The sequence below is a fragment of the Lethenteron reissneri genome, chromosome 21 (assembly GCF_015708825.2).
Source record: "Lethenteron reissneri isolate LAM-NWPU_2019-01 chromosome 21, ASM1570882v1, whole genome shotgun sequence".
NCBI lineage: Eukaryota > Metazoa > Chordata > Hyperoartia > Petromyzontiformes > Petromyzontidae > Lethenteron > Lethenteron reissneri.
This window is the reverse complement of record NC_083799.1, coordinates 13,315,642-13,339,548: the sequence shown is the minus strand read 5'-3', so window position 1 is coordinate 13,339,548 and position 23,907 is coordinate 13,315,642. Positions and strand designations below refer to the sequence as shown.

At 51.7% G+C, this 23,907-nt stretch overlaps 1 protein-coding gene across 2 annotated transcripts in view; it reads right to left on the bottom strand.

Annotated features, from left to right (window-relative positions):
- Window positions 1-5,228: 5,228 nt before the first annotated feature.
- Window positions 5,229-23,907, bottom strand: part of LOC133345258 (mitogen-activated protein kinase kinase kinase 13-like) — a 38,997-nt gene continuing 20,318 nt past the window's right edge. Inside the window, exons 2-14 of one of the 2 annotated variants that reach the window (XM_061555865.1) lie at window positions 18,633-19,648; window positions 18,021-18,204; window positions 17,489-17,680; window positions 15,611-15,769; window positions 14,366-14,524; window positions 12,803-12,911; window positions 12,182-12,291; window positions 11,490-11,606; window positions 10,823-10,987; window positions 10,097-10,715; window positions 9,852-9,922; window positions 9,158-9,596; window positions 5,229-8,922 (exon numbers count right to left, since the gene is read on the bottom strand). In XM_061555865.1, coding sequence (XP_061411849.1) covers window positions 8,824-8,922; window positions 9,158-9,596; window positions 9,852-9,922; window positions 10,097-10,715; window positions 10,823-10,987; window positions 11,490-11,606; window positions 12,182-12,291; window positions 12,803-12,911; window positions 14,366-14,524; window positions 15,611-15,769; window positions 17,489-17,680; window positions 18,021-18,204; window positions 18,633-19,587 — 3,378 coding nt within the window. In that variant the 5' untranslated portion in view covers window positions 19,588-19,648 and the 3' untranslated portion in view covers window positions 5,229-8,823. The remainder of the gene's footprint in view (window positions 8,923-9,157; window positions 9,597-9,851; window positions 9,923-10,096; window positions 10,716-10,822; window positions 10,988-11,489; window positions 11,607-12,181; window positions 12,292-12,802; window positions 12,912-14,365; window positions 14,525-15,610; window positions 15,770-17,488; window positions 17,681-18,020; window positions 18,205-18,632; window positions 19,649-23,907) is intronic. The other variant, XM_061555866.1, reaches the window with a different exon arrangement.

Genomic DNA, 23,907 nt, shown 5'->3' with positions numbered 1-23,907 from the left:
GTTTGGTAGTACATGTTGTTTACGTCGTTTATTGTGGAAATTCGGTCACAGTTCCTATGATCACTGTTTCATTGCTTTTATGGCTTTATTTTTGTGATTTTTGAAAAGTTTTTCGGTTTGGCCATGTTTGTTTGTTGTCGTACAGAGTTAGACTGATGGCCTTAATCTAAGTTGTCTTGTGGTTGTTGTTTGACTTGCACCCCACTGGGATTTTTGCACACAGTGTTGGTGTACGGTGCTTTTTCTGCAATATTTTGCTGTCTTTTCTTGGCTTTTCTGTTTGCACTCAGTCACATATTCACTTTAAGATGTTTTTTTTGTTCATGTTTTTGTTTTTTTGTTTGTTGCGGTTGCACCCGATTCAAGAGCCGAATGGCTCACAGGGCAAAACTTAATAAATGAAACTTGAAACTTGCTTTAGGTTCGATTCCCGACCACAGCTAACATTAGTGACGAATATCTGAACCGGTCCTGGGACTCCATTAGGTCAACTCAACCCTTAAATGAGTACCGAACACAGTGTTGTCCTTCCCCCACACCTCCGATAAGGGAACGTCCATAAATGACGTCACGCACCGAGGGGGGGGGGTCAGACATTTGTGACGATGTGTGACGATTGGGGGGGGGGGGGGGTGAGAAATGTGACGTCACATCAAAATGCGCAACTTTAAATAAATCTAGACAACACGTTCTACTTAATTAAATAGACTTTTTAATAAATGTTTTCTCCTACAACATCAGAATGCAGCGGCACATTAAATACGCACTACAATGACAATAGTTTAAAGCGATTTGAAGCATGTTTTATATATTTTTTTTTGGGGGGGGAGAGCTTTGTGACGTCATATTTGAGGGGGGGGGTCTGACTTTTTGTGACGCCGTGTGACGAAGGAGGGGGGGGGGGGTAAAAAATCGTCCAAAATCGCGTGACGTCATTTATGGACGGCCCCAAAGAACGGTTGGCTATGTACTGTGCGACAGAAGTTCAACGTAAATACACACAGACACACACACATAGTAGACATACAACCAGTTAAAGACATAAATGACAGAGGCTCACACACCGGGTAGCATTAATACACATTTATTGGGTATCTCTGTACAGGACAGGGTTTTCATAATTCATTACTGGCCAATCATCCATAACTGGCCACGACTGTGCGCGTCACCGAAACTCGAAAACATGAAGTGCGAGATGACGCGTCCCGTCTTCATCACAGCTCCACGAAGCATCCTCCTTCATCCACCCGGGACGCAGCACAATAAGTTTCACCGCACCTCATTCCAATATAATTCATATATATATACTATAAGTGACATAAATTACATTTTACATGGGCCAAATAAATTACAGCAGTCCGCTTCACGTAATTACACGAACAATCTTGTGGTGCTGTGTCAAGCGGCATTCCACGCACCCCAAGAGAACAGGCAGGCATGTTTATACCCTGTAGCTTCGTCACAGGGCGAGGGAAGTTCAGTGTCGCCCTGCTCAAATGGACGTGGCCCGAACGCTCAACTCCGTCGTCAGCCCTGAGCCGGTGGTGGAAATTCCACATTCATATGGCAGGGGTCAGCTTCCCCCTCGGAGGACCACCACTCTTTAATGTCTCACAAAGTAGTGGGTGTGTGTGTGTGTGTCTTGTTAACCTTGAAAGGGTGACGGGCCAAGTTTGAAAACCCGACCTGGATTTGAACTCGCAACCTTGTGATTGCGAGTGGACGATAAACCGACAAACATTAAATACAGGTACTCGAGTGGCACACTGGTTAACGTGGCTGAATTCCAGGCAGGGTGTGCGCTGCCGTGAACATACATTGGACCACATCAGTTATGAGTTGGTGAAAAGGCAAATTCCTCCGATTTTCTGTGGAGGGGAAAAAGTTCAACATTACAGAAGGCGGCAGCTACTTTGCTATTATTTCTGCGGCACGACTGCTTAAGTTGCCTCTTTTGAGCACATCTGATGCAGAGATGCGAACACACACAGCTGCCTCGGATCAAATTGTATCTCCTGAGATCGCTGTCCTTCGTAACAGAAGTTAGGCATGTAACGAATACTTTATTTATCGATGAAAAATTTAATTCTCAGCTCAAGATACATGCATGGAGTACGAGAATCAATTATTTACGTTGTATGCAAATGCTACCTATAGGCGAACAGAATTAACGAAAAGGAACATACGAGGGAGGAAATATCGAGACGGTACAATTGAGGCAAATAGAGATTCTTGAATCAAATCGTAACTGAATCATTAAAGTTTATCGAATTGCGGGGGGATTCAATCGGTACATGGATGTAATGGCGTTACCACACCGGTGCAGCAAAACAACACACCAGACCTCATAAAAGTTTGACGATGTCGCTGTTGCCCCTTGAGCGAGCTGCAGGGCTCATCCATGAGAAGTTCCACTGGGAATCAGCAGCCGATTTACCATTCGAACGTGTGACGCCACGAGTTCGTAATCTTTTGATGCCACCGTCTGCCGAGAAATGATTCCGGAAATAAATCTAGGAACCGTCCGGCCAAGTCTAAGGCACGAGGAGTCAAATCTCGCCTTTGGAACACGGAGCCAGGGTCATCAGGCTGGGTGCTATCATGTGATGTTTCTTGTTCGGCCGCTCATAACGTTCTTCTTCCGACTGCCTTCAACATCACGAGAAGTGATGTTGACGCACCCCGCAAGATTTTCCTGACCGCGGTTGTGAATCACGGACAAATAAATAATGATTGCGAAAAAAAGTGTTTCATACCGCGCATCACCGGTGTATCGCCAATACATTGACATGCACAACGGGGGAAAAACCCCGACACACTCGGCATAGCCAGCTGTACCACCTCTCTGTTATTCTCAGCTATAATGCTGCAGCATAGAGCCTTCTTCCTACCGTAGGCTTATCTCGCAGCGTTTGAATCTAAATATTACGAAATTAATGCCCACGAGATGACCCTCTCATTTCGATCCCGGAATACAACTCTTGCATGTGTGACAGTGACAGGCGTCACACGCTGCACAGGATCAGCCTCACCCGACAAAGGGGGGGGGGGGGTGAAGGGAGGTCATTGCCCTCTCAGTGTCACTCGTGGTGCCACAACACGCAGATGCTGCATCACGCACCACGCACACCTCGGGGTCGAGAGGACACGCAACGCTTGCCGCGTGGAGGGCGGTTCAGCCACACCGCGGCACGAGCACGGTCCGCGTGCGACACTCTGGCCGGAGCATCTCTCTCCTTCACTCAGTGGCGTAATGCGTACACGCGAAAGTCAAATGTCTCCACAAAGACGGGTTAACGCAACATCGTCCTCGAACAGAAAGTGTAACAACAGCACGAAGTCACGCGCAGTTGGGTTCCCGTGAGCGCCTTCGATCCCCCCACCACCCCCATCCCTGCACGCAGGATGATAATTCATGCATACGCATCATGGGTTACGTGGTAAGGCGGTTCCAACATGCAACCCTGCCCTCGGCCAGTGCCCATTTAGTCGACCACAGCCAAGGCCAAGCGCGCAGGAAGAGCAGCGGCACCCGTGGGCCACGATGAGGCAAAATGCGGGCCTCGAGAATAATTTCCCTACTCTTAGTTCGTTCGGTAAAGTCACGTAGGTAAAAAAATGAAATTAAAATTAATTAAAAATAAAGTAAAAAAATATATACATTTTGATATTTTATTTTTTATTAATTTTATTTTAATTTTTTTACCTACGTGACTTTACCGAAAGAACTAAGAGTATGAATCCTTGCAGTCACGAAAGCTTCAAATCTAGAAATAATTTCCCTGCCAGGGAGACTTGGTTCAGGAGGGCCGGGACACCTCGGCGGGCCCGTTAGCCCTTGCGTCTCCCGAGTTTCGGGGACAATCGTTTGATCAATGTTGGCTGGCTTTCGGTCGGCGAAGTCCCTGCTAGTAACTTAACTTGCCGCAATTGAATCATTTTTATGAGAGTAATTGTCCACCACACCCTCCCCCCCCCGACTCCATTACCTACAGACGTAATGCACAAACGCTTAAATAATAAAGGTGGCGCCTCTCCGCGGGGCCCTTGGACACCGTGGCTCAGATTTCTGCCGAAGGACCCCAACGGAGTGCCTCGCTTCGGATTCACTGCAGTGCAGGGGCACAGCCGGGGAGAATGCAGCGACGGGTGCAGTGTGTGGGTGCCGACACAAAAACAACAATACACACGGCACGTCTTCCAGTGACATGTACACACAGACTCAAACACAGTGTCACACGGCACCTTCTCTCCGTGTGACACGCACGCACACACACACACGTGGATCTCCAGAGTCTCAGACACAATATCACAAAGTATAGTAACGCTCTCATTGTCGCGCACACACACACAAAATAGCGTCGCAGCGTTTCACTGAGTCTCCTTACACAACGCGCCACACATTCTAATTACGCAGTACTGGACATTGTCTAATTTCCACAAGTACGCGCAGTGTTTCAGTCTCGAAGACAACGTGTGAGTGTCACACGGTACGGGTGTCACACACACACACAACAACAACAACTGCCAATAGCCACTAAGTGGCGCTTGTGCCAGGCTACGTGCACGTTGAGGCCACACACACACACAGTGTTTCACAGTCTTAGTGTCAACACACACACACACCAAAGTGCAGTGTCACAGCTCTCCTTCATCTACCTCACCCTCAAATATTAGGACTACAACATAATTTTAAAATACTACTTTCTTTAGCTTTCCGTCATTCATGTTTCTTTATAGACCTTGTATTTTTTTTTCTAAAATAATTAACATAAAGGAACAATTATATAAGTTAGACAGGAGTGACCCTTGCAAGCGTAGATTCACTGCTGCAGGATCACTGTGGAAGAGTTAGTCACGGGCTGACCGGGTAATCCCATCATTAAACGCCAATGAGGTATGTTCTCTACACTCAACGTTCCGCAACTTTTGATCACCTTCAGCTATTGCGATAAAACTCAGGATCGTGAAGTGCAACGGGGCAGCACGGCAGAGATCCCAAGGGTACACGGAGCTGCGGTTGGCATCACTCTGCACAGGAGGTCCCCTAGGAGGTTGAGCGCTATTCTGGATGTGCTGTGCCAGGAGCATACATATATTACTGGTAGGAACCTCCTAGTTACACCAGCCCACAGGGGATTATTGTGTCTGTCGTGCAGGGAGGGGCTGGGTGGGGAGGGAGGAGCTGGGTAGGGGGTGGGAGGGTGGGGAGGCGCTGAGTGGGGGGTGGGAGGGGTGGGGCTGGGTGGGGAGGGGCTGGTCACCCCGTGGTGCCCTTATACAACTCAACGTTTAACCTACTCACGCCGGCTTGTGCCCACCCTCACAGGCGGGCATATTTGCGGAATACACCACGCTGCCGTTGACCCTGGCCACTGACCGAGCAACCCAACGTTCCTACCAGCTCCCTCCGCAGGAATGTGTATATATTTTCCAAGTCATTGAGCTGGACAGACACGACTGAAACAAAGTCCTCGTGGTGGTGGAGTTCAGTGTGGGGCTGCGTGCGGAGCGCAGCCACTGCAATGGATCGTCGTTGCCGCTCGTCTTACACAATGACCATCAATACCAGGGTCGAATGAAAACCGCGGCGAACGCTGTGGAGTTCTGCCGAGGTTCATAATCAAACCCTCCTCGGAGGAGCCCACCACTGCTCCGCACGGCTTTGATCTGCCAAGAAAACCTGCGGCGCTCCATTCACCGCTTCAGAACAGCGACTGGTTTGCTGCGCCCACCTCCCTCCACAAGTGGGAAGTTAAAGGTGACCTTCAGTGTGACTGCAGCTGCCCGAACCAAACAACGGACCGTATTGCGAGCAACTGCAATCGACGCCCGTTTTATGGCAGACTGGACAGTAACTCCCGAAGCTGTCACGAACTTAAACCGGGACTCATAATTTACACATGCAGTACTTGCCAATTGAAAATAGATTTCCAAATGAACACGTGGGGTTTGGCACGTGCACGCCAGCGGAAGGGCATATTCTACACAAGGCTTTTTTTTTGGTTAAATTGGATAATTATAAATGTGTCGTTAAACCCGCGACCACCCGACACAGCCAATTAGTAAGGTTTGGCATGCAAACAAAATATGCCAATCAGTTACTAGTTCAGCACACCGGTGTGTTGGAGAGTAAACCCACAGAATTTACAATTCGACTGCAATGCTTTGCCGGTAATTCCAAGCAGCCTCATCAGGTGACAGCCAGAATTGTGGATAATTCTTCCTGTTTCGGTCTTAAATAGAGGGATAAATGTGATGTCGTCACTGTGAGCTAATCAGGTGCAAAGACTAGAGGGGGATTAATGTCGTCATATACATTACAATGGACATCTATCATTAGCCTCTATGATGGATAAAATTGGTCGCGAAAGCCTACGTGTTAAAAAGGGCATATTCTTCCGATGTACACTTTAAGCCCTTGTGCAAATACACTGCTGGATCAGGGCCTTATTACGCCGTGCAGATCTTGAGATGTTATTTGACCATACATCACCGTGAGGGTTAGTAAAGGCTGCGAGCAGTCGTTGGGGGGGATAGGACAGTACAATAGATCTTGCTGCAATGTCCACTGCAGAGGATGAAGTCTCGTATCTTTTCCCCAATTGAATAAAAAGAAAATCACAATTTTCCAGCACATTTGCCAATTTTTCTCCCAACCAAAATGTGACGCAAAAATGTGTTTCCGCCAACACGAAAATTACCCCCCCAAGTGTTCGTTGATCAATTTATACGCACGCGCGTGTGTAAATTTTTTTGTTTACCGGTGTCCAGTCTCTCGAAAACACCACGGGCCAATGTGAGAGCCACGCTCAGTTTAGGGAGGCAGCGTCACGCTCCTACTTTTCACGCTCCCTCGATCGTTCACGCCGTGCCCGTGGCTATCGAGCTCACTGGCACCCGCGAAGCAAACAACTGGCGCTCGCATCAGCGGACGTCCTGTGATCTTTGTCACCTGGGTGCAGATGACAAAGCCATGATGAGAGAGTGTGTGCGCGAGCGGTGGAGCTTGCGGGGGTTCGAGCGCAGCTCTGTAGTGTTCCACACGACGGAAAAACATGGCCAGAAAAATAAACATCTCTTATGGGAGCCACATTTGTTTTTGCATTAGGCTACACGTGGTGGTAGTTTTGTGGGCAAGATTCTTGTCATGAATCCGGCAACACCCGACAAGATTTCCACGTTTGGCTTCAGAATTTTCACTGCTGAATTTAATATTTTTGTAAACGTGGCAATGTTGTCGGGTGGCTGAGGGTTAATGATAAGAATTTTTGCCTAAATCTACTACGTGGCCTCACTCAAAAACAAATACATATCGGCGACAAAAAAAACACTTTAAGTTATTTTGCATGAATTTTTAATCTTCTTGGTTCTTTCGGTAGTCACGTAGAAGGGAAATAATACGTGACTTTACCGAAAGAACCAAGAAGATGAATCCCTGCATTCACGAAAGCTTTAAATTTAATTTAAAATATTTTTTCTTCATTACCGAAAATTTCAAATTTGTGTTAGATAAACCCGGAACACACAACCTGTGTTGTGTTTTTACAACTATGAGACATTTGTTTTGCATGTCATACAGTTCGCGTTTGGATACATTTCCTCGGACCATAACAAATAAATAGGAATGAGTGTCCGCGTCACTAAACTGTGATGCGTACTCGCTGTCGCAGCCTAGCAAATGAGGGCCGGCGTCTTGATCGACTTCCCTTCCCCTGCACACATGTTACATCATCGTAAAAATTGGAATCGTCAAGCGGAGCCACTCAGTGCAAATTGGTGTGCACGGGAAATGTTCACCGACTCCGTCGACATAAAATACGAACGGCATGATGGGAGCCGAGTGCTTCAGGACAAACAGTGAGCTTGCTGGCGTTGTGCTGCCAATTTGTTAAACAGGACACACACAAGTGGCGGAGACTGAGCTGGCTTGATAATACAGCCCATGGACATGTTGAAGCAGTAAAGGAAACGCTCGTGCATAGGCAGAGTGTACAACTAAGACGGGGCGGATGGCCCCCAGTGGTGTAGCGTGGTTGGCATGGACCCTGGTGCGCTGAATGAAATGGGAGGGGCTGTCCATTTCCCTCGCCCATCTTTGTAGCCCGTGGCCTGGGCCCCTCAGAGCTGTGGGCCCCGGTGTAGGTGAACCACCTGCACACGTGATACGTACATCACTGCGTTGCTCCCTTGAGGAGTTTTTAGTAAAGACGCTGCTGCTCCGAAAATCAGATTACGTAAATTGCAAAACCTGTGGGACAGCAAATTGTCAGCGACCAAGAAGCAGAGCTACGTCATCTTGATGGCGTGCAATGTGGTCTGCAGCGATGCGAGCGTGGGGACGACAAAGGAAAGCATCCTCAAGTGCGAAAACACCGTGCTGCTGACGACTTGCTGAGCTGATGATTCCTTAATGACGTTGGGCCAAGTGCGACGTTGCCAAATGCGACGACAAGTTTACCGGGATAATTTCCAGTTGCAAATTGGCCCCGTCCAACCGTGTATGGGGGTGGGTGGTGAGAAATGGTTGGTGGTGGTGAGCAGTGCGTGCGTGAAGGTGATGGTGATTTTGTAAAACCACAATACAGGGAGCAACGCCGGGAAGCTTTTGGGTTGCGTTGTAAGCGGTTGAAGGGGAATGAGGTTTGGGCGAGAATCGGTGGGAATGTTTGAGCGAGTGGTTGAAAAAAATGGAAGTTTGAACACAAAGTTCGGGAGTCGGCGTCGCATTGCGTGGGAGGCGAGGCTGTGCGCCGATGTTGAGCCATGCTGATGTGAGGTCCCGGGACGTGACGTCCACCTCGGTGGCTGGGAGTCAAGGGGTCACCAACTGAAGACGCGAGCCCTGGCTGTGGCCACGGTGGAGTCGGAGGCCTCGCCCTCCGAGGTGTCTGAGCCCGAGTCACGGAAGGCCAACGCGCTCTGCACGACCACACGCGGCACACATGGAACGCCGCGTCATCCAAAATTATCGGCGCGAGCGGTGCTGACGAACGCCTATCAAGGCTGGCAGGGGGCTGAGGCTAAGTTGACTTAAAGGTGGTCCAAGCATGGCTGCGGCCACGTGCAACACTTCCACGAACCCCCGTTCCGCATCTGCGGCCCCCCCGTTCCGCACCCCCTATCCATAAACCCCGTGCCACGGCCGTGCGCGCACCTGCACGGGGCTGGGCACCGGCGGGTGCATAATCTCGTCGCGCGCCAGCTTGCCCAGCGAGATCTGCGTCTTGACGCGCCGCACGGCCGTCTCCTTGTCGGACAGCCCGTCCGACTGAGTCGAGATCTCGATGGGGACCTCGGGGGACTTGGACGCAAGCCCTCGCCCGCTGCCATCCTCCTCCTCGTCGTCAAACTCATCTTCGTCGTCTTCGTCGTCGCACCGCCGACGATCGCGCCCATCCTCGGTGGCCCCCGTGCCACCACCCGCTCCCCGCGGCGGGGTCAAGGGTCGGGCCGGCTGGGGCACCGGGGCATGAGTGGGCGGGGGCGGCTCCGACTGGTCGCTGGTGTTGCCCTCCTCCAGGTCGTCCGACGCCGACAGGTTCTCGGAGCTGAACGTGGAGTATGACTGGAAGCCGCTGACGCACCGGTGTGGCCTGTTGGTGGTGGGATGGGAGATGGGGGGAGGGACGACTTGGTAATGTTGTCGGTAACTCATCCTGAGGTGTTAGTGCAGCTCAGGGTGTAAAGCATTGTGGGTGAAATTAAATCCGTGCAACTAAATGGGCAATCTATCATCATTGCTTTTCCATGCACTGCAGCCAAATTCTTAACCACTGCCTTCAAGACTGCTGGAAATTAACCATTCGTGGCTGTAATGTAGCATGGCCACTGAGGTGCATTGCTCCCACCTCTGCCTGCGTGGGAAGTCGATTTCGCTGTCCACCTCCCCTTCCTCCTCCTCGGACGAATCCGGTTGGGCCTGTCCACGAAAGCCACGGAACACGACGTCGCATTAGCGTGACACCCACACACATACAGGTACACGCAGGCACCCGCGTCCACCGCCGGACAAAACCCAACAAAAAGAATCAGCCTCGGCAAAGCGACCGCCATTCCCACGCCGATGCCCGAGCGCTGCACCCCGAGCCCTCACCGCGTCGGCGCTCGTGCGCTGTTGCAGCCTGAGATGCTTCCCCGCTACACTTGCTGCGGTGACGTCATGAGGCGCGTCCGCCCTGCTACCGCGACCGGGCAGCATTGCCGCCGCTCCGGAAACTCGCGGCGGCTGGCTCGCCGAACCAACGCCGTGGCCCGCTGCGGCATCGCTCCCGCCGCCACCGCCGGCCTCCGCTCGCCGCGGGTCGCCGTCCGGCCGCGGGGCGCCGTCATCGTCGATCCTCCCGGCGCCGATCCTGGCCGCGCCGACGAGGTCGGGGTCGGCGCAAGGCCGCGGCGGTGCGGGGGCACCACGCGCGCCGTCCTCCGCGAGATCGGCACCGTCGTCTCGACGGTGCCGGGCGGGCGTCCCGTTCGCCGCGCTGTCGGCGTCGGGCCGAGGCAGCGCCACCAGCCAGGAGAAGTCGCCGTGGCTGCCCCGGCTGTTGGTGCGGCGGTGGCGTGCGCGGCCCCGGTAGCGGCCCTTGCCAGGCGGCGTGGACAGCTGCGGCTTGTGGGGCACGGCAGACGCGACGGGGGGCGCGGGCGGCGCGCGAGACGGCACGGGGCTTGATTCCATGCTGCCGGGAATTCCCTCCGAGCGCAGCAGGTCGGGTCTGTCGACGCAGGAGGGCGGGAGCGCTACGCGTCACAGCCCGCGCGCATATGTCGCGGCCCCCGTACGCGCGCACGCAGGTGATGGTGCGCTGCCTGGCTCGCCCACCTGCTGTCACGCCCCGCGTGACCCCACCTGCGTCCGTGCGACGAGGGTTTGTGGGTCGAGGGTTTTTTCTTGATGAGACGCTCAACGGCCGATGGCCGGAGGGCCGGACGAGCCGGGAGCCGCTTGTAAACGCCGGGGTACTTTCTCTCCAGGTCCTGTTCACGCCTGCGTCACGCACATACACATTTCACATCGCCCAGTTATAGAGACTTTTGGGAGTAAGTGGAGTTAAGTGAGCACTCATAAAGATTGGCTCAGCACATGAATGGGTGGTTTGGTCAGCAAGGCACTCTGTAAATATCAGCACGTGGACGCACACAAGTATTCACAAACAAACCAAGGTCCCCCCGATAGCCTTAACAGGCAAGTATTGTTAGCGAGCACCTATGAAGTCCGGAACGGCACATGAGGGGATGGGTGGCCAACACCACGCCTGGCCGCCTTTGTCTCCCTAATGGCGATGTTAACACACCGCATCAGGTACTTATTTGAGGCTGAGTCGACCTAGGGAAGGGCCAGGACCGATTCAGGTGTTGGCCGTGAGCGCGAAAACGAACTCGGGCCGTCGGGTTCGTTTCGCAGCTCGCTAACCACTGCGCCACTACTCTCTACCCACAACTGCTACAGGCACGCAGGTGTGCAGGTGTTCCAATATGCTCATGCCCACCTGAGTAGGTCCTTTTCCCAGGCCTCGAGCTGCACCATGACAGCGCTGAGCTCCAGGTAGAGGTTGTTGGCTCGCTCCAGCTTGCGCTCGTAGTGCTCGCGGATGTCCAGGGCGTGCCTGCATCAGCAGCAACAGCAGCAACAGCAGCGACAGCAAGGCGGTTGGATCACGTGGCGGGGTCAGGGGTGGCGGCGAGCGGGGAGACATCGATGAAGAGAACGTGCAGGACAAACAAGAGGGTGGGTAAACATGAAACCAAATTAGCAAATGCATGCATGTATGGACGATGAACTTATTTCACACCGTACGTAGCCAACCGTGCTAATCGCAATGCACCAAATCTCGTGAGGACCTAAGCAGGGTTGAGCATGGGTAGTGCTTGGATGGGTGACCGCTGTGCATAGCAGGGGTTATAGGGTGCTGCCGGCCTACATCGTCAGCAGAGGGCACTGTGGAAACATTCATTGTTTTACTGCGCGATGCTCCCCACCTTCACCGATCCCCATTGACCAGCGTAGTGAAGTATGGTCAAACAACCCCCCAGGGACTGCACTGTGTAGAGACGCACTCATCCAGCAGCAGATTGACAAAAAGGGCTGCACGTGTACGTGGGTGAAAACGGTATGGAGGGAGTGTAGTGGAGGGGGGGGAGATAGGGAAGAGGGAGGTAGGGGGCGGGGAGGGGAGCGGACCGGAGCTCATGGCGCCGGCGTCGGATGAGCTCGTCGTCGAGGCGCTGGATGCAGGTGCCCTCGCTCTTGATCTTCTCAAAGTGTGCGCGCACCTCCTCCCGCCACTCCGCCTGCGCCCGCGCACGCATCAACGTCACTGCTGCGGCACGCAGGGCGGTGACACGGGCACGGCTGGGGGCGGGCGTGGTGCAGGGCGCCGTGCCGCAGAGCGGCGATTCCCAACCCTCGTGGACGATGCGGTGCATGGGAATCGCAGGGTGCACAAACTGCAATCTGGGTGCACGTGTAGGATGCTCTCGCGAGTGTGGGGAACGGTAGTGTGGCGGTTAGTGCACAGCGCTACGAACCCGGCAACCCAAGTTCGATTCCCGTTCTACGGCTGACAGCAGTGACCATTATCTTAACCGGTCCTGAGCCTCCCTAGCTTGACTCAGCCTCAAGTGAGTAACTGCTGCAGTGTGTAAACATCGCCACTGGGGAGACAAAGGCGGCCAGGCGTGGTGCTGGCCACCTACCCTGTCACGTCCCGTGCCGGCCTTCATAGGTGCTCGCTAACAGCACTTGCCCCAACAGTATGTTAAGGCTATACTGCGGATCTTTGTCTTTGCATGCTGGCCGCACCTGCGACTGGAAGTACGTCTCGTGCGGCGTGGCGAGGACGTCCGCCGCTGCGATGTCCAGGTGTAACAGGATCTGCCGGAACGACGGCCGGTTCCGTGGTTTGCTGTTCCTGTCCGCGTAGGACGCACACAAACATAAATGTACACACGGAGGGGGCAGGGGGTGGGAGAAAGGACGATCGTGCGCGCATTTCCAGGTTGGGATCAGGAGGGAGGGACCCCCTCCTCCCACAGAGCGAAGCTCAAAAACCTCTCACTCGGCGGTCAACGGGCGGTTCACGAAGGTTTGGCAAGGGGGTGGAATGACGAATTTCGGCCGCGTGCAGGCACCAAACGGGTTGCTGCATCCCAGGACAGCGATCTATGACGGCATGCTGGGGGAGGCTTTCATCCAGTCGTGGATAAATCATTGCTGAGAGTAATTTCACGCATATATTTGATTTTTATTGAACAAAACACGTCCCACAACTCCCAAGTCCAGGAGTCAACAGTCACGGAGAAGCGCCCTCACGCGACGGAGCCGTAAATATACCGGTAGTCCCCGACTTACGATGGTCCGACTTACGATATTTCGATCTTACGATGGCGATAGCGATACGACAAAATTGTTAAATATTTTACATTTCGCGCGGCAGGCAAACGCAGCAGCAGCGTGCGAGGTACGATGCTGTACGTTGGGACGCTGCCGGGATGTGCTGTACGCATCTCCCGCCTTGTGTGGTGATGCCTCTCACTCTCACCAGCTGTCTCGGTGTTCAATGCATGTTAAAAAAATTTTATAGCAGATAGGAATGTTTGCTGAAAAAACTTTCTATGAAATTGCAGTTCATATAGGTAGGCTAAGAATTTACCTTATTTCTTTTTACTTCACATTTAATGTGCAATACAGTATTGTAATTAATAAATACATACAGTATATAGTTTATACAGTACGGTACTGTAAATTGCTCGGTTTTGTTAAATTATCACCATTCTTTAAGACTCCTGGCTGGGTAGGCCATCTTCGACTTACGATATTTTCGACTTACGACGATGGGCTCGTCGTAACGCATCTCCATCGTAAGTCGGGGACTACCTGTATACTTAGGGCAGGGGTCGGGAACCTTTTTGACTGGGAGAGCCATAAAAGCCAAATATTTCTAGATATATTTAATTGAGAGCCATATAGTATTTTGAACGTATAATAAATTAAATATGTCTTACTTTTAATGCGACTTCTGGTGCTGCATGGTTTTGCTGATGGCCTTGTAGTCTGATTCATACGTGGTGAGGTTGAGCTTCGTGCAGGCGTGACCCGTGAAATTTATCTTCAAAACTAATTTCTGTTTACTTTAAAATGACACAGTATTATTAAGCAATATCACAAGTATTTTTTTAAATCAGTTCCAAACTGCTTTTTTATTTTTTATTTTTTTATTCTTTTTTCAACTCAAAATTGGCTGGGAGCCATATGCAGTCACCGGAAGAGCCATATATGGCTCGCGAGCCATAGGTTCCCGACCGCTGCTGTAGGGGGTGGGAATTACATTGCATTTTTAAAACCACCACCACCACCGCCTCTTACCAGCACTGCTGCAGCAGCAGGGAGAAACCGTCAGGGCAGGAGGCGGGGACTGGCAGGTGGAGGCTGTTGCTGCCCACGCCCCAGATGATGGCTGACGAGTCGACGTCGCGGTAGGGAACCTCCCCGGTGAGCAGCTCCCACAGCACCACGCCGAACGACCTGCCCGGCGAGGACGCGACGTTATAAAACGTTGAGCTGAAGTTGGAGCTGAGCGATGAATACAAATATTTAAAAAACGCGTACGGTTGCAGTCATCCACAGTCGACATCCCCACACTCAGCGGTGTCCATTCCACATTTCTGTGACAGAGATCATCACAACTTGCTGTTGACATCCCTCAAAGTGGGACTCATCGAACCTGTAAAAGTCGACGACTAAGCGCTGGGTTGGACTGTTTCCCAACGGGATTTGAATTTGCGACCTTCCGATTTGCTGAAACTAAAAATAAACTTATTTTTATTTTATTTTTTGTTATTTTCTTTGAACCTATCTATTTGACTTTACCGAAAGACCCAAAGAATATTAATTCCTGCAGTCACGAAAGCTTTAAGTCAAGATATTTTTTTTTTTTTTACCAGGTAAGGCCCACTGAGCTATGTAGCTCTTTTCAGAAGCGACCTGCCCACAAATGATACCTCAACGAAGTGGTTTTATCGTCATGTGGAAATTTATAGCAGCCAAATACTCTAAACGCGTGTTGATTCTAAATGTGGAGGGGAAAACCAGAGGACCCAGAGAAAATCCACACGACCAAAGGGAGAGAGACATTCACACTTAAAATACACAGCAGGCGCCAGGGTCGGGATCGAACCCACGACCTCCTGTATACCCAGGCGAGGTAGTGAACATCTCATAGCCACTGTGATGATGAAGAGAGAGAGACACGCAGACTTCAAATATACAGCAGGCGTCAGGGTTGGTGATCGAACCCACGATCTCCTGTATACCAGGCGAGGTAGTTAACATCTCCTAGCCACTGTGATGATGAAGAGAGAGAGACACGCAGACTCCAAATATACAGCAGGCGCCAGGGTCGGGATCGAACCCACGACCTCCTGTATACCAGGCGAGGTAGTTAACATCTCACCTGGGGAGAGAGAGACACGCAAACTCCAAATACACAGCAGGCGTCAGGGTTGGTGATCGAACCCACGACCTCCTGTATACCAGGCGAGGTAGTTAACACCTCACCACCGGGGCACCCCTTGCGGGACTACGTGCACTCTGACCACGGGGGGGACTCACCAGATGTCCACCTTCTCGGAGACGGGCTCGTTGCGGATCACCTCCGGCGCCATCCACGCCACCGTGCCGGCAAACGACATCTTGGTGCTTTTGTCACTCATCTCCTTGGACGTCCCGAAGTCGGAGATCTTCACCTTGTCGTCTTGGGTCACCAGCACGCTGGCGCGCAAGGGGAGGGCAAGCGGCACGATGTGTGAGGTCGATGTAACAACGCGGCAGCAACGCAAAGAGAGGGCATAGATTCCCCCACATAGACCTTTTTAACGGACTGTCGGGGCAAGTGCTGTTTGCGAGCACCTATTAAGACTGGAGTGGTACCAGGACCACGCCCGGCCGCCTTTGCGATACCTGTGCTGATGTTTTTATACACTGCACCAGGTCCTTATTTAAGGCTGAGCCGACCTAGGGGAAGCCCGAGACCAGTTTGGATGTCGCCATGGCTGGAAATGGAACTCAGATGCGAGGTTTGCAGCGCAATGCGCAAACCACTGCACCACCGCTCCCTGAGTGCATACACACAGACACGCAAACGAACGCACACACTATGCATATTTTATCAATCAATTCATTGATTCAGATATATTCTGACACTCATGATGCACATACTCCAAATGTTCATGCACACCTATGCATGCACATATCCACAAAACCTCCCATAACGACTTTGGGGCAAGGGCTGTTTGCTACGCCGCATCTAGATCATTCTTCCGACTTGAGCTCCCGACTCCAGATTCAGATACCAAAAGTCACTTGAACCAGTGGCCAGTGGCCCCGTGTCTGATGAGATGAGTATAAAGTATAAATTTGTTTTATGTGAAGGGACATATGGACGTATCGGTGGTACACCGGTGCAGCATAACACACCGGTCCTCATACAAGTCTAAAATCAATTGACCCTGTCGTCAAGGTTTTATTCTGTGTACTGGGACTTGCTACAAAAGCTCAATATTGACCGATGATTTGGGTCCGTGGAATCGAGGAACCGTCCTACCAAGTCTAGGGCACGAGAAGTAAAATCTGCCTTTGGGACACGAGGCCAATCGTCACCAGGCTGGGGGCTACGATACGGCAACACACTTGTGCAAAGCTTCACGTTCAACTGCTCGTATAAACGTTCGTCTTGCGATCGCTTCGACATCACGAGAACCGATTTTGACGCATCCTGCAAGATTTTCTGACCAGGGTTGCGAATCGCAGACAACATTTTTTTATCCAAATTATGTTTTTATTTAGATCTTAAGTTTTCGTGACTGCAATGTTCCATACTCTTTAGTTATTTTTTCGGTAAGGTCACGTAGGTATAAAATAAAATTAAAATAATCTAAAATGAATTGTGTTGCTTCCGAAACGTCGTGATTTTATTTATTTTTGATTATCTAAATGTTGTTTTATACCTACGTGACTTTACCGAAAGACCTAAAGAGTATGTGTTTATTTATTTGTTATACTGCGTACCAATTCTAGATTTGAAGCTTTCGTGACTGCAAGGATTCATATTCTTAGGTTTTTTTTGGTAAAGTCACGTAGGTAAAAATATTTAAATTAATAAAAGTAAAATAAAAATAAAATAAAAATCACGACGTTTCGGAGGCAACACAAGCTTCCGTCTTCAGGTGAAACTGTCACAGCACGATAGCTGTATCAAGTGAGGGAGATACAGCTATCGTGCTGTGACGGTTCCACCTGAAGACGGAAGCTTGTGTTGCCTCCGAAACGTCGTAATTTTTAATTTATTTTTATTTTACTTTTATTAATTTTATTTTTTTACATACGTGACTTTACCGAAAAAAAAACCTAAGAATACTGCGTACCACCGGCATACCGCCAATACGTGGCAGGGAGACGCGTCGTCTCCCACTCAGCTGTTACGATCCTCACTTGGGCGACTTGAGGTCGCGGTGGACGATCTTGTGGGTGTGCAGGTAGTGCATGCCGCTCGCGATCCCGCATGTCCAGTCGACGAGGAGGCGCGGGGACACGAGGCGGCCCACGCGCAGCACCTCAAACAGCTGCCCCTGCGCGCAGTACTCCATGATGATGCAGAAGCACGGTGCCTGAGTGCACACGCCCCTGTGGGGGAAGGGAGGGGGAGCGGAGGGCAACATGGCGGAATTGCGAGAGAGGTTAGAGGTCACCGGGCTGAAGAGTGTGAGCTCTGAGGGTGAGAGTTCAAAGTTCAAGGAGATGAACGGCAAAAAGGTCGGAGGACATGCGTTGTAAAGGTCAACAGATATCGGATTAAAGGGTGAGAGTTCAGAGAGCATGGGGTTGAAGATTTCGAGTTCAGAGGTTATGGGGCACAAAGTCGATGGGTCAGAGGGTACAGGAGGGGGGGGAGGGTCAGGGTTGGGAGAGTCACGAGTCAGAGGGTACGGGAGTGGGGGGAGGGTCACGGGCGGCCCCGGCGTACTTGAAGGCGATGATGTTGGGGTGCTTCAGCTTGCGCAGCGGCTTGATGTCCGTCTCGCGCTGCTCGCGCACCTTCTTGATGGCGACCTCCTCGCCGCGGAACTTGCCCAGGAAGACGGCGCCCTGAGCGCCGCTGCCCAGCCACTGCAGCTCTGCTATCTCCTCGAATGCCACCTCCCACTTGTCTGCGCCGGCCGGCACGGGGGGACAGTCAAAATAACAGGGAGGAAGAAGGGGCGGAGGAGCGATGGCGGTGAGAGGGACCGGCCGAGGCGAACAGGGCGAAGGCAACGGGCTGGTGGGGGGACGAGGGTATGGGGGGGATCCCTCCGCTCACCCTGGAGAACGGAAATCGTGGCATCACTGCTGGGAGTCACAGTCGGGGGTTAAACCGCTCGCCCATTTAACAGCCAAGCACCCAAACAGCCCCAACCAATGAGAGGCGGGGTTAAATAGTCGGAGTTGGAGTTTACCGGTTGAGGTTAGTTTGGCAATAGGTTGTATATTCCGGTTAAAGTTTAGCTTTATAGCGTAGGGTTAAAGATTAATGGATGAGGTTACACATTTTAGATCGCAATCAGTTTGGGGGGTTTTGTAAGGGATGGCCTATCACCTTGCTGCTGGAGCTTGTACTCGGTGGAGTAGGCCTTGCCCAGGATGCTCCACACAGGCCGCAGGCATCCGAGCAGCCCCTCCAGGAAGCTGCCGCCCGTCGACTTGCTGCGCTGCATCTTCCTCCGCATGCCCTCGAGGCTGCTCTCGCCGCCGTCCCCGCGCCCGCCGTTCGGCTGCCCCTCTCCGTACTCCTTCTTGCCTTCATCCTCCGCCTCATCCTCCTCCTCCTCCTCCGCCTCCTCCTGCCCTTCGTCATCGTCGTAAACATCTTCGTCCCTAAGGTCGCTCCGGGGCAGCCGCACCAAGTCGCCACCTCCGGGAACGGAGGTAGCGACTCTCCGCGAAGAAGAAGATGAGGATGTTGACGATGACGAATTGGAAGAGGGCAGCTCCACCGTGGTCGCGTCGCGGAGGCCGGCGTTGCCGCCCTCCCCCACGTTGCCGCCGCCACCGCCCCCTTTGCCGCCAACCTCCGGGCGCCGGCAATCCGTGGGGGGGCGGCCCCGCGCGCCGCCCTCTCCCGCGTCCTCGCCGCCCCCGTCAAGGATGGTGAGCGTGACGAGGCTGTCCCCACCGGCGCCGGCATCGCCGTCGCCCAACGCCACCTCCTGGCGCCGGCACAAGAGCCCGGCGCTCATCGCCCGGCCCGCGGACGCCAGCTCCTCCGGAGATGACGAAAGCAATGCCAATCGGTCTCCATCCACCTCCCGCTGCTGCTGCTGCTGCCGCTGCTGCTTCGTCGCGTCCGGCTCCTTCACGCAGATTTCCGTGAAGCCGCGGTCGTCGCCAGGCTTGCTCGGGGAGACGCCGCGGCGGGGACCCCGGGAACCGTCGGGGGGCCCCAGCGTGCAAGCCACGATGTCGGTCGGAGGGGGGGCAGCCGCCGGGCGCTGGGGGGCCGGCTCGCCCCCCAGCATCACAGGGGGGCCACCGCGGCCGCTCTGCGTGTGCATGGCGACGTGCGGAGAGCGAAGGAGAGCAGAGAGCGGAGGAGAGCGTGGAACTTTGGCCTACCTTTAATGGGGGACAGAGGAGGAGGACGTGGGAGGAAAAAAGACAGAGGGGGAGTGGGGGGGGCAGGCAGGGAGAGAGATAAGGTATGCAGAGAATCGTTGTGTATGTGTAGGGGTGTGTAATTGTGAGACAAAGTGAAAAAGGAGACAGGGAGGAGACAATTCCGATTAGTATTACCATTTGGATGGTCATAAACCTCATAATTTCACTTCATTATCATCTTATGTACAATTGTATACCATTGGAACCTCATTTGCCAGTAAAAAATATAATTGTTTTTTACCCTTCTATCTGGCAACAAAACTGACACCTTTTTTTTTACAAGGAGTCATGTTTGCATAGACCACAATACCTGCAGCCATAATGCAAACAAAAAACATAACTCTGATAATAAAGGACAGTGCATATATCATCAGAGTTATGTTTTTTGTTTGCATTATGGCTGCAGGTATTGTGGTCTATGCAAACATGACTTCTTGTAAAAAAAGGTGTCAGTTTTGTTGCCAGATAGAAGGGTAAAAAAAACAATTATCATACAATTGTATAATTGCTGTAAAGCGCCTCGGAAAAGGAACTTTATAAATCATTCCATCGCTGTGCTCGTTATCTGTCAGTAGTCCATCGAAGTGCATCTGTGGTGCTCATTCCCTCTACAGGATCACCCCCTCGACACCTGTCAACGTCAAGGAGAAGCCCCTGCGTTCACTTTCTTGCCACGAGAAGGCGGTAGGGCCAAGTGTGGACTGGCGCCATCGGTCCATTCTGTACGGGATGGAGTGTTGCCCCCTCGTCCGCGTGATCTGTGTTTTTCCCGAACGTATCAAAACTCATTGGTCGGCTAAAGGCATCTCGAATCGTAAAGAGTTTGGGCAATTGTTGGTAGCGGCGGCTCACCGCCTGACTGCCCTGTGGTTCATCGGCGATTGTTTGATGCAAATTTCATGGACGCCGACGCAATATAAAAGGCAACTTTACATTACGTATAAGTCACGACGTTTCGATCGCAAACACAAGCGGTCGTCCTCAGGCGGAAAAAATCATCCAGCAGTGGAACTGCTGAACCAGCGAGAGAGCTGTTACAACAAGAGGTTATGTATGTTGGCGAAGGGCAAGCAGGCTGGGTCTGAGCTGGAAAGGAATTCCATCTCCGGACGCAAGCACGTCAGTTGTGTTAATGAGGTCGATTAGGCAGAGAGAGATTAGGGAGAGAGATTAGCATGGAATGAGCTTCTGTCGCTGCATAAGAGTATCGTCCCCGCATATATTATGTTTTGTTTTATTTTATTTTTCTACCTACGTGACTTTACCGAAAGAACCAAAGAGTATGGATTGCTGCAGTCACGAAAGATTCAATTCAAGTTTACATAAAATGTTTGAGGATGTACACACACGAGGTGTGTTTTTGTAAATCAAGTGGCCGTGGCCCACGCAATTCACCGGCGCTTACATCACCGCTCGCCGCCGACAATGACCAGGGGGCAGCACTCTGACACCCAACACTCGCCCGTGTTCAGTTCCCATGCATCATTTACACAAGCTCCTGCTGGGGAGCGGTGGTGCAGTGGTTAGCACACATATCCTGCGAATCCCGCAGCCTTCCTGAATGACGGCTAGAAAAAGTCTTGGGCTTTCCATCGGAGAACACCGCATGAAATGATTACCTGGAGCAGTCTAGCTTGGCTCCGGCCACACCAAACCTCTCGTGCGCTTGTGTTGACCTCGGTGGGAGCTTGCTAACAGCACCTCCGATTAGCACCAAGGTAGCCATCCAGTCCATTTATTAATCCAGTGTTGGAGAAAGGCCTTCCTCTGGATGTTTGACCATGATTTATAATGCAGCAGCACCTTGCTGAAAAAGAGCCTTGAGACTCATCGAGGGTGTCCTGGATAACTGAAAGGCTTTTTCTAAATTATTTTTACAGTTCGTCGCTAGGGCTTATTGTGGCGTGGATCTCGGTACAGCTGCGTCCCTCCGCATGTCCTCGGCCCCGGCATCCGTGCAGTCCCACTGGGTGCGGAGTTTTATGACCCCGGCAGATGGAGGCCCTGCGAGCGAGTGGCCGCGGGCGCCGGGTGGCGATGCCGTCGAGTCTCGTTTCCGTTATCAGACCGGTGGGTACAAGGGAGAGTAGATAGAGTGCGATGCTGTTACTGATATGGGGAAACGCCATCTCGCCCAGAGGGGAGATGTTTTGGTTGTGAAAGTATTATCTGCGGAGAAACGCCTCTTTTCAGCGATGACGTAGGAGGGGTATTCTTGCCAGATATTTATTTTGAAGCTGCACTTATCTCTTAACCACACGGATAATCGCCGACAACGGGATGGATTTACACCGCTTCTGCGTGACGCCTCCTAATGTCCACGAATAAATATGAATGATTTGAAGATCATTTTTGCAGAAAATATAACCAATTCTAGGGCACAATCTATATTAGTAAAAAACAACAACTTTATTTTAGGTAAGTTTAGTTATCGCGTTGTCGTTAATATCTTGTCTCCAGCTCTGGTCCTGTCTGCTGTCTCACAGTATAGCGATTGTTTCCTCCAAGAAGCGGTGCAGCAGTGTCAGATGGTTCCCGTGTCACTGACCCCCTGTTCAATAAAAGTGTGGCATGACCCTGACCCGGGTTTGAACATATGTTTTTATGATCAGAGGCCCCCGTTGCTCAGTTGTGCCATCGCAGCCATCACAGCGGAAACGTGAGCTGTGTGCCACCTGGCTGAGAGCAGTGAGCGTTCCAAAACACACGCTCACAACCCACACGCGTGAACACACAGCATGAACCACACACACACAAACCATGATCAACATCACGCAAAACAATCATAAGACATCCACAACGCAAACCAGAACACACAACACAAAATACACAACGCAAACATAATACAAAAGCACACAACATAACTGATAGCACAAACACACAACGCACACAAACCAAACCGGAAAAACACAACATAAAAAAACACGAACACAGCACGTACATGCTCTTACGTATAAGGAAGGTGAACGTTGTAGACTGGTTGATGGGTGGTGGCAGAGACGGTGGTGGTTGAGAGGCGGTGGTGGTGGTGGTGGCAGTGGTCGTGGCGATGTTGGTGGTGGTTGTGGTGGTCATGTGGGTTAGTTTGCTCAATATATTTTACAGACCCAACCCGTGCCTATCCCCACTGCCATTGTCGATTTTATGAGCCCCTTGATTAACCACAAAACCCCAGCCAAACGACGCAGATCACAAACCAGCGTGCGTCACCACCGTCGATTCCACCCCACAAATCTGTTGAGATACTTTTCACCAGATGAAGCAGTGGTTAGCGCACGTCGCTCTGAACCCACGGGCATGAGATTTATTCTCTGCATAGGATAACATAATTGGGGAACAATATGTCCAACTGGTCCTGGGCCCCCCTATCACCAACCAGCATCGAGCAGTGTGGTGAAGTATGGTCAAACAACCTCCATGGCACGGAGGTTGTTTTGTAGAGGCTGACGAAGAGCCACACAATGTGTAGTCTAATCTAGATTTGAAGCTTTCGTGACTGCAGGAATCCATACTCTTTGGTTCTTTCGGTAAAGTCACGTAGGTATAAAATATATAAGAGTATAATGTGTAGCCTATCAACCTGTATTACGGCATGGGCTTGTTTCTACACAGGACGACCACCGTTATTGCCACACAGTTTCATCGACACAGGATGCGTGCGATTGCCCGAATTAAACCACGGCCGGAATTTGAACATTTTCTCGTCCGACGGGGAGTTGGGTGCTCTGACCTCTGCACTGGACACTTGCTGAAAAACAATTCAGCGAGATTTCAACTGGGCGCTGTCCGTTGCGTACCGAGAACAATGCCATGACTGCCGTCTTCGTACCGAAGCGTGTCAGGAAATCGATTCAATGTGAAACAAAACAAGGCACGCAGGCACCAAAGCCACGTCATCAAAGCCCTAATGGGGGAGGAGGATTAGGAGGAGGAGGGCGAGCAAGAGGCACATTCCACTTAAAACGAGCCTTCAAATGAGCAACTGAGACAGCAAACCTCAGGGATTGTGATTAATTTTACCGGTGCAGCCATGAATGTCGTCAGCATTGCACAGAGCAAATAAAATATGTCTCTGCTGTGGAATAAAATGGGGAGAATGGCTCATCCACTCCCTGAAAACGTGGTTCTGACACTGCTGACGAGCTCTGAAGCCAATTATAGGGAGATGAGATGTGTGCAGTTATGGGTGTACGTGTGTGTGGGGAGCGGTTCCATTC